We start from the raw sequence: 11,218 nt of genomic DNA, 5'->3' as shown, positions 1-11,218 counted from the left end.
TTTTTAAATATCAGGACAATCATTGTCTATTCAATTCTATAGGATGGTTAAAAAAACTTGTAGAAAGAACACCCTCTTAAATTCTAGGGGCTTTTCTGCCGGGGAGCAGTCTATAAGAGACTGTTAAGTCCTTGGAACAAGTAAAATGGCATGCACATCAATAGTACCATATAAATGATTAATAAGACTGAATTATTTGCAGTTGGTTATTTTCTTTTATGAGTGAACTGTACAATCTGTCATCTGCTATTACACTAAAAAAGAATTTGATCATCTTAGCAAGAATATTGTAAGAATAGAACTTGATGCCAGCATTGAAATAATGTGGCATCCGGACACAGTCAGCAGAATTGTTCTTGCCAAGATGTTTTCAAAAATTGTCATTTTAAAGAGTGGTGTTAAAAATAGAGAGAGAGGTGGTCACCTTGTTGGAAGTAATTTAATGGCCCCAATTCTATGGTCCACCTGACTAGTCTTCTTGATCTAGTCCTGGCATAAATTGGTGCAGCCATGACAGCAGCCAAGGAACACATTGCCCACCTACCTCTTTCTACCTGGCCCCTACTATGGGCTGCTGGCTGACAAAGAGGGTGGCAAGGGAATCCCTATGGGTGGCTCTTTGCGCCGAAGGATAACCCATGCAGGGAAATTTTCCATTAGTGAAGGGCCTCTGTGTACCACTGGAGCTGTGCAAAGCAGCCCTAATACACTAGTGATCTGGGCCCGTTGTCCCTACAGTGGTGTAAAACTGCTTACACCTTCCACGGCAGTAGGCTCATAGAGGTTTGTGGCACTTATGTTTGCTGTTCCTTGAATCTGGACAGGAAAATATGCTTCATGAATAATAAATTACTGAAAAACCAGGTTGTCCTGTTCAAGCATGCAGATCTTTTATTTAAATATTCCTCTGCCATCTATTCATCCAGCATAACACATGTATTATGCTGTCTTCTGAAATACGTTCTATGAATTTTAAACAAAATTGTCAAAAACAACAACCTTGGTTTCTTTGTATGATACACAGAAATAATTACATTTCATTTACAGCACAGATGCATTTTACACAGTCATCAAGTCATTCACTACCAAAACAGCATTTAAATCACCTAGAACACCAAAAGAATGTTTATTTTCCAAATTCAAATTAAATTAATAATTTTGCATAAGTGATCTATGGAAATAGGAGACAAGAATGGCATTCTGAAAAAGCTTGCCAAATTATTCCTTAACCTGTACTTCAAAAATGAAGATAAAACTTGTAACTGGGGATGTAACCGCTATGCAAGTATTGCTGTAGTGCATTTTCTTTAGTCCACATGAAAAGTAAAATCAAGAGACCAAATTCTTAAACCCTGTGTGATCTCAGTGGAGTCAGTGAATTGCACAAAGTCTAACTCAGTTCAGGGTTTGTCCCAAATGGTTTTCAGCAACTGCCATCTTATATTAGTTTCCTGATATAATTAATTAAGAAGCACCATGTGACATAAAGAAGAAGCTGTAATAGATTGTTAATATCAGGGCAGTTTTCATATCAGTAATTGCATCAGCAAAGATGAGGAACAAAGCCAGTCTTTTTTTCATGAGTAATTATGAGTAGAAATGTGAAGCAAGTAAAAACTAATGTAGTGAACCCAGCTGTAGGAACACTGTAGGAAAGAGGAGATCAAAATAATTGATTTCAGTGGAATTACTGGACATGGTCACTGTTATAAGTCAGAGAAAAGTCAGTGTGTTGCTTTCTGAATTCCATTTATAAACACAGTAGAAACTTGCTAATTTGCACAATTGAATGGGAACTGCATTGCAAATTAACCAATTTTGTGAATATGTGAACAAACGGTAAGAAAACAAGGGTAACATATTGCAAAATATACTCCCTTCTTTTGTCAGGTGTAATTTAGTTTTAGTTTATGACAATAGCAATCTAGTAAATAGTTTGTAGTATATTTTGTAAAAGTCAAATCTCAGCCCTTATTACAGCATCTGTTCTTAAATCTCTGTTTATGGGCAAGGAGAGACCACCAACTATTTGTGTAGAGTAAAAAGTGTAGATTAGCAAAGTTCTACTTTCATAGTGTATTTCCTCTTAATATAAACATTAAGCTCAGTCATGAGAGTAGCTAGTAACTGGTACCATAAAGTATGAAACATACAGCATTCAAACTATTAAATAATTATGTTTATCACTTGTGGTCATGTCTTCTAATGCATAGAGTCTTTTGATTGGCATATATATATTTTATATGGAGACATGCGGTAATTTCTGCTGATACAGTATTTCTACTATAAACACCTACTATTTCATGTGCTCAGCATTTTCAAGATGATAAACCTCTTAACATTCTTGTCTTCTAGTAAAGAAAACTGCAGTTAGCAGAAACCTTGTGGTATGAAAATTTAGATTTCCGTAAGAAAATGAAGCAAAAAGGCATTTTTAAATAGTAAAGTCTTTATATCCATTTATGAGCCTGATCCTACAGCTAAATTCCCATTGAAGTCAATCATAGTTTTACATAAAATCCCAAATTTCTAGTTTATCAGTGTTTCTTGGGTATAGCCTTACAAGCTATGAATACCCAAATAAATTTTTGGATGCAGATTTACAGATAACTACAGGGAGAGCTTTAGCAAACTGTTTTCACTAAATGTCTTCCAATGCTCAACATGTCCAATATTCTGGATACTGCAGAAAAACAAAGAGGTTTAGAGATAAGTGTTAGTTTGTCACAAAACGCCTTTGTTTTAATTTCATTTCAAATGGGATTCATACTGTAACACCACACTAGAAGACTGGTTCAGGAAATATAAAAGTAGGGAAGATGTATGCAGAACAAGATTAAGCCAATTCATGAAGAGTCTTGAAATCCCAAAGAAGAAAGAAATGTTAGACCAGATAAATGTGCTATATCATGGAAATAGAGGTTACAATGGACAAAAAGCATGATGACTGAAAAGTATATTTGTGAGACACTGTTTTGGTTATATGGTTATGCAAAACTTCTCCACATTAGAGAAAATGTTTTCTGTCCATGGGGCTCATGGTGCAGATGAAGTTGTGCAAAATACTTAAATTAATCCTGATTCCTGATACAATAGAAGCACAATGAATTATTGCAGTTGTAACAGTACTGAGGAAGCCAGAGAAAACAATAAATACTGACCTAACTGAACACCTTGAGTTCACTAATGAGTGTTTGAGTAAGAAATACTGCATTTCCCAAAGGTAAGTTATTTGTACAACTACCATGGAACATTAACAATCGGCTGTAAGTGCACAGAAATGCCCCTTTCTACAGTAATATTTTATCATGCCTAATCTGAAAAACAACATAAGTAAACTGAGATCACAGCTCCAAAGAATTTCAGCATGCATTATGGTTGTATTTCTTTCAGTCAGTACAAACATTTCATATCAGAATTTTGTTTTCCCGTTTCTTTCTTTCTTTTTTTTTTTAAATAGGGAGTTTGTCAACAAGGGAGTTTATTAACAGGAAAAAATGACGTTATCAAAATGTTTTTCATTGTTGTTTTGCATTCAGCGTGGGATTTTGTGTCTGTTTTGTTTATTTTTATTTTTTTTTTAAAAAGTTCCCACGGTAACAAGAAGAAGCATCAATGGGGGACATTTCATTGTGCTCATACAAGTAAGTCAAAATGGTCACAGAAGATTGCGCGGTGTAACAGTTCAGACGCTGTGTAGAAACTCCATTTGGTAGCCTGCTTCACGCGCTACAACACTGAAACCCAAAATGTTTTACTTCTCCTGAACCCTACAATCGGTGGCTGCTGTAACACTGACCAAGGGTGAATTGTCTTTTCCAGATCTCTTCTTCAAAACTCTTTTCATTGCTAGAGCTCAAGTGGTCTTTATTCTAATTGTTTTATAAAGCAGATACTCTGACAATATTTCCTCCTGAATACACGGGAGATTCTGGCCTATCATCCCCCTCAGGTGTGGTCACTGGGGGTGTTGGGATGCTGATTATTGCTGTAGTGATGTAAGGCTGCTCACAGTTTAGTTTAACACACTCTTCCATTTTGGCATTTAAACTGGATCGGCTAAAGGGGAAAAAAATCAATGAGGTAAATGTTTATATTGTTATAAACATCTCTGCTTCTTAAATTCCATTATCCCAACCAACCAGGTTAAAGTCTGTTTTGTTATCAGGTAGGAGAAACACAAATATACTGCAAACATGGCCTCTGCTCCTTTGGACATGGGATACGCAGCATGAAGCTGAGGAAGAAAGCTTTGTGACTCCTCTTAATACTTCTCTCTCTTGGTGTTTTTCACAGAAACATAGGACTAAAAGGCACCGCCTATGTCATTGAGTCCAGTCCCCTGTTATCACAGGCAACCCCACCATATAACCCTGTTAATAAAAATTTCTCCTTTTTGGTTATTGTATGTCCATTGTATTATTTTCTTATTTACAGTCTTGCTAACACTAGGTGTTCAAAAGTCATCATTCAGACACAACAAATCAGGAGTTTAGCTTAACAATCACGAGGATTTATTCCGATTTTTAGCTCTCCAGGGCAATGGCCCCTTTTTGTCTGTGCATTTCAGGAAACAACTTGAAATGCACAAAAGGAAGAGAGAGAGATGGGCTGAGGAGATAGCAGGATTACAAGATGAATAAAGATTAAACTGTTGGGGAACTCTTGCCTCCTATAATTTACCCAAACTCCTAGTCTTCTGCAGTAGTCTGTGACAGAGAGCAGGAGCCCTTGCTGCACGGACTTAGGGCTAGCTGGTTGCAGAGAATTCTGGGCTGAAAGTGTCAGCAGAGCACAATAATAGGACAGTGCGAAGGACAAAACTTTACCCCTCATTACTGGGTGGTTTCGCGGAGCAGCTTTTAAATTGAATGTAAGAGGAAGACCTGCACCCTAGATTTAGGGAGGTAGAATACTTCGGACAGGGAATTAAGTGAGCCAGCGCCCAAAGAAGCAAAACAAAGCCAACCTGAATCTTGATTACAAGGCAGTCATGCTTTCCTTACCCAAATTCTATCCCTCCAAACAAAGGACGGGAGACTCACAAATATTCAAACAGCTGAACGTGAACAGGTAAGGAAGGAATCCAGCTAGGTTCCCTATTACCATAAAATCCTCCATCTCTCACTGACTCCCTTCCCCATTTGATTTCCTATGCCTCCAAAAGAACAGTAGCTTTGTGCCCCCCATTCCTTTAGAAAAAATACATGCATTAGTTCTTACCCTGTAGCATTAATATTGCCAGGTGCACAGACCTGCAAGGCCTTGACATGTGCCTAACACCACCACATTGCCATTTTATAAAGGACAGACATGTCCACATTTTCAAATGTAGTCCTAAAAATACCCTTTCCTGACTCCCAACCCAATCCACTGGCCCATGCTGACTCCCTGCAGTATGTCTACACTGCAGTTAGACGCAGCAGCTGACTTGTGCGTAGATTTCCAGGCTTGGGCTGGAGCCGGGCTCTAGAACCCTGCAAGGTGGGAGAGTCCCAGAGTTTGGGCTGCAGTCTGAGCCCGGAAGTCTATACTGCAATGAAAGAGTCCCAGAGCCAGAGCCTGAGTCAGCTGCCAGGGGCCAGCCACGGCTTTTTATTTGCAGTGTAGAGGGCAGTTCCAGTTTGTCACGCCACCCCATTGGGTGCTGGAAGGACTGCAAAAGTGTGGAGGGGCCAAGCCCCTCACCTCACCAACTGGACTCCCCCCAGAGTCCTCCCCTCTCTCCTGGAACCCCTGACTTCCCCTCTCCTTACTTCACCCTCCCTGCTGCCCCCTCACTCCCCCCCCAGGCTTCTGTGTGAAGGCTCTATCCCAAGGCCTGGATCCAGCCAGTCCCCGGCACCAAAAGGAGCTGCAGTTTTGGCAGTTGGCAGGTGAAGGCCCAGCTGCCACCATGACACAGAGTGGGACCTTGGTGTTGGCTGGCCAGCTTGCAACGTGCGCCCTCTAAGCCAGGTTTTGAAAAGTAAGGGAGGGCAATAACCCTTTGCAATGACCCTCCCCCACCCTCTCTGGTGCCTATACCCCAATCACCGGCACCTATTACTGCTGCAAAGGATACAACCAGCAGTGCTTTCATGCTGGTGGGCACATTTGTGACTCACTGGCTCTGTCTAAGGAGGAGAGGTGAGGATGGGAGGAAGCAGGAAATTGCAAACAGGTTAGGGTAGGGCAGAGGAATACAAGTTTTCTGCCCACTGATGGGCTGGGAGGAGTAGGAGAAGGAGGTGACAGTCATTAGCTCAGATGGTGCCTCAACATGGCAGCAGGTAACTCGTCACTTGACTGGAATAATATGGCCCAACTAACAATAGCTGGCTGACAGATATGAATGGTAGGATAAATGGAGGGAAAGGGCTGGGGTGAAGGACTCTACCTGTCCAGTTTAGAGGCCTCATGCAGAGCAGCTGCAAAGCCACCACTACAGCCCCATGGGTTATAATAGCAGCTAGGGTCCTGCACATCCTCTAATTTAGTGCTCGCGATCTATGTAGTGGTTGCTTCATTGGGCATGCCTCTGGCCTTCCTCTCCTGTGCTCCAGACCCTCCTCTTCTAATCTGTACAGTGGTGCACTCTTCTCCCCCCACCTCAAGTTTTGTGCAAGCCCCAGCTTCATCCCGTCCCTCGCTTACCCTCTTGCACCCTAGAAAGGTAACAGTTCCAGTGCATTTAGAGCTTTCTTTACCTGTCAAGGAGGTTGAGGGAGGTGGGGGGAGATTGGGGCCACAGCAGAGGGAAAGTGACACGTGGAGAGGTTAAGTGACTTATCTAAAGCCACACAGCAAGTCAGTAACAGAGCAGAAGTCCCAGTCCCTTGCTCATTCCTCCAGACTCTGTGGACTCCTGGACTACTATCTGTATATTATTTATATAATATTAGAAGGAATTCAGAATATTTTGTATTCACACTTATCAGTCAGTTTATACATGTACCTGAGAGTGGGTTCATGTGGACACTGAGCTGCTAGGAAGACTGCATATTTGTTCTAGGGGTGTTTCCCAAGCATTAAGAGAAACTGCTAAAACCAAATGCATTGAATTGTGAGATTTACTCCTACCTGTACATGTGTATTGTTGCTTTTAATTCTTATGTTTGTGCCGTGACTGGAAGGGTGCGCTGGAAAATCAGCCAGCAGAGAAAAGGTCAGATCCAGACAGAATTACGCATGAATACCTGGACTGTGGATGCTGGTTCCACAGCAGTTGAGCCTACCTGATGGGAAAAGGCCCTACCCACCTCTCTTGTGGAATGGCAGAAAAAATTACTCCAGCTGAAAGTCAAGGAGCTGCTGAGCTGCTCATGACAGTGAATTCCTCACCTGCCAGCTATTCAAAATTTCAGTTAACAAGACAATCTCTATAGCAACCTGTGCTGAAAAAGATGCTTTTTAAATGGAGGTATATTTGAGTTCAACATACAAACACTTTTAAGTCTAGCATGACCTTAATAATGTTTTCAAAGGCTGTATCCGTACACAGACCTCAGCGCCAAGTACTTTATATATGAGGGTGCATAGAAGTTAAGTAAATTCTTTCTTCCTATCCTCTGGAGCTACATTTTTTCTAATTTTTCAGTAACTCCCCTAGCCAGGGAATATATTTTTTCTCATTAGAAAGGAAGGATGGTTTTAAAACTAGGGAACTGAACTGGGACTCAGGAGATTTCATTTCAATTCTCAGCTTTGTCACGGACTTTCTGTGAGAACTTCACCATGTCACCATCCTCTTGCATCTCTGTACCTCATCTAAAAAAATAGGAATAATAATACTCTTCCCTTTTTCTGTCTTGTATATTTGAATTGTACACTCTTCCAGGTAGGGACTGTCTCTTATTATGTGTTTGTATGAGATCTGGAACACCTGGGCTGCAATTTCAGTTGGGGTATCTAGGTGCTATTGCAATACAAATATTTTTTAAAAAATTCTTTGGTTTGCATAAACATTTGTTGAACAAGGACCAAATTCCAATGGCAGTTGCAGGTGCAAAGCCTTTCAGGCTCTGGGCCCATATTAGGACAAACTATTTACCTTGATCTGCCACTGCAAGACTTGTATGGCTTAAGATCCCTACCAAATAAGAAAATAAAGTGCTCTTTAGAATGGGCAACCACTTACCCATTAGTACTGAGGAATGCAGCTTACTTATTTGATGCAAATTCAAAATACCCTCTTCCCACCTAGACCACAATCTATACCTCTTACTTACTGAACAAAGGTTTGCCATATCATTGCACCTCATGGTGCAAACTAAAATACCTGTTAGATAGAGGTGTTCTCTCCACACATCTGATCTGAATGGTACTAAGTTCTTGTACGCTGCCTGGGCGGCTGCCACTTATATTGGTGTTTGGGATGCGGAAAGTCTTTTTATGTCGTCGTGAGCAGCAAGTGCTTGTAACACCTTGTTGGGAAGAGAGCGAGGGACTGTGACTTGAGGATCGATTGACTGTGGAAACCTCCATGCAGCTATCTTCATAGATTTGTTCATCCACAAACTCATGATTCTGGTCCAGAACGATCCAGTACATAGAAAAACACATGCAAAAAAAAAAAAAAAAAAAAGATATGATTATAGCTGAAAATGTTCATGATGCTGATTGTCAAAATCTACTGCAGTAGGGCCTGTTTAATGATTTAATTTTACACAACCAGAGTCTGGGAAAATGACACAAGGAAGTGTAAATTGCAATTTTCAACCCATATCAGGATGGGTTGAATATATTAAAAGGATCAATACAGAGTCAAAATTATCAAACCATTAACATCAGTTTTCAAAAAACGCAAAATCTTTTGTAGGATGAAAAAACATTACTCAGATATTCTTAATATGTGCTATTGTATAATGTATAAAATGCCACAGGAGAAAGGATTACTTTTATTAATGAAACAATTCAGAAAACACTTTCCAGGCTCTTTTGATTCTGCTTACATAAATGCTCTAAATGGGAGTACCAGCATCCATGATTATATTTAAATATAGTGAAATAATACTGATTTTAATTTTTGTACCAGTCTGTAAAGTGTCATCTTAAAATTCAGGTCTGAAAGGATGACTTGAAACAGGAATAAGCTTATTTTTAATCAAAAAGTAAAATGCAACCTTAACTGTAGTTTCTATTAGAGAAGAAGCTAAAATAAATACCAAACATTCCCTGGAAAGGTTACTACTTGCTAGTTTTTATACTTAATATTTCTAAATTAGTTCATAAAACAAAACTTTTCATCCAGTGAAATAGTGTTTATTCATGGGATCTTTGCTTAATCCCCACATAGACAGAAATCCTACAGGCGTATCGTAGTGGGAATCCTATGGAAAGTCCGAGTGATAGCCATTATATCTTGGCTCTTTGTATGTGATTATGAAGCTTGACTCACAAAGCTGTGACTGTCAGAGTTTCTCTGTGTAGCAAGAAGGGTAAACTAGTGGCATGCTTTTCAATAAAAGGAATATACATAGTAAGAATATATGCAGTAGTCTTTAGGTAGAATTCCAAGACTAAGTGGACAGCAGGATGTTGATGCTTATAACTTCATTGTTTTGGATTGTTTAGACAACTTCTCTTTCTACATTCCCAACTGCTGACGCTTTGACAGTGGGATAGGAAGCACTGGGCTTTCACTTCAGATAGTCCCGTTTCCTTCATTCTCTGCATTTTCATTTACTAGTATAACTAAAACTATTTTCTACCCTAAAGGAGGATCTATTAATATGGAATGTCATTCAGATACCAATAGGTACTCTATGAACACATTCATTTTTTCAAAAGAAACATAGCGTAGATAGAAGAAAGTACATACACATTCGTGAGCAAAGCGAGCACCAGCCCAGTAATTTTTATTGTTACTCCTAAAATAGCTGAATGTTTGGTACAAATGGAAATAATTTTGTTCAGCATGCTATTGCTATTTGCTCTCCCTCATAACCTCCTTTGCCCACATAATAATAAGGTGTCATCTTGTGTGGAAGGAAATGGTGTAGAAGAATAATGATTTTAAGTGATACAAGAACTGTTTGTGTGAGTTGCTTGAAAATTGACTTTTCACAGGGCACACATCATTCATAAACAAGACTCCAAATGCAATTAGATCCTGGACAGAAATTACTTAAAAGCCATCTTTAGGTTATGTATAGGTTCTTCCAGTGTATTTGCCAATAGAAAACAGTTTTGTGCTTCCTAAAGCTATCAGGGAGCTACCAAACAGAAATCAGTTAGCTTGGTCTATTAAAGAGTGATGCTGAGTGAAATTTTAATATAGAGTGGAAATATTTTGAAATTATATAATGGCCTGAGATAATATATAAAATTATACATGTCAAGTTTCTAGCATACGGGATATATTAATTTATTGTCATACAATCAACTTTGACATATTGGTTTTAAAATAGGCATTTAGGAATTCAAGTAGAAAATAATTATAATTTAAAAAGTCCAGATTTCTTCTGCGAGTTGTAAATTAACTGTTGTATATTAGCTGAAAAGATAGCCTATAAAATACCTCTCTGAATACAAGTGTTGTCATTACAACTGTAATTTCAAAGAAGAAAGCTAAAGACCATAACATGCCACCCACTGCACTTCTCAGAGAAGATGAAGAGATGAAAGGCCCAATGGGGTAAAAATGATGGAAAGAGGGTAGAGGAGCCAACGTGGCCTCAGCTTGATGCTGAAGAAATCCTTCTGCATAAATCTCCTTGGGGCTAGTGAAGGAGGGGAGGGAGTCTTAGAAGGTGTGTGACTAGCTGTATCTCCACCATGAATAAGTAATGTTGCTCACCCTGTGAGATGAAGTTGCCCAAACTTGCATTTTCTCACTTAAGTTTCAGGAAAGCATGATCTAGCCATCTGACTTTATCAATTGTTCAGTTACAAATAGAATATATACCCCTGCTCCTAAGCAATTACGTGCACGTGTTGTGGGAGGTGGAGCTGAACAGCCAAGAAAATTGTGGTATGGAGTGTTGTTGTAGCCATATTGGTCCAAGATATTAGTGAGACAAGGCATATGAAGTAATATCTTTTATTGGACCAACTTCTGTTGCTTAGAGAGACAAGCTGTTGAGCTTACACAGAGCTCTTCTTCTTCAGGTCTGGGGAAAAAACCTCAGTGTCACTACTAAATACAAGGTTTGAACAGATTGTTTAGCATATCTTTTCAAACCTTGTATTTAGCAGTGACACTGAGGTTCCTGCCTCCCCCCGCCCAATCTGAATA

General features: G+C 39.5%; 1 protein-coding gene across 2 annotated transcripts in view; it reads right to left on the bottom strand.

Annotated features, from left to right (window-relative positions):
• Positions 1-3,881: 3,881 nt before the first annotated feature.
• Positions 3,882-11,218, bottom strand: part of KCND2 (potassium voltage-gated channel subfamily D member 2) — a 379,691-nt gene continuing 372,354 nt past the window's right edge. For both annotated transcript variants that reach the window (XM_067563970.1, XM_067563971.1), the window contains 2 exons: positions 8,261-8,508; positions 3,882-4,059 (listed from right to left, as the gene is read on the bottom strand). In XM_067563970.1, coding sequence (XP_067420071.1) covers positions 3,882-4,059; positions 8,261-8,508 — 426 coding nt within the window. The remainder of the gene's footprint in view (positions 4,060-8,260; positions 8,509-11,218) is intronic.

Source organism: Emydura macquarii, unplaced genomic scaffold, assembly GCF_026122565.2.
Source record: "Emydura macquarii macquarii isolate MOO-44397 ecotype Brisbane River unplaced genomic scaffold, CSIRO-AGI_Emac_v2 contig_2636, whole genome shotgun sequence".
NCBI classification, from domain to species: domain Eukaryota; kingdom Metazoa; phylum Chordata; order Testudines; family Chelidae; genus Emydura; species Emydura macquarii.
Note: the sequence above shows the minus strand (reverse complement) of the source record. Positions and strands in the feature narration are given on the sequence as shown.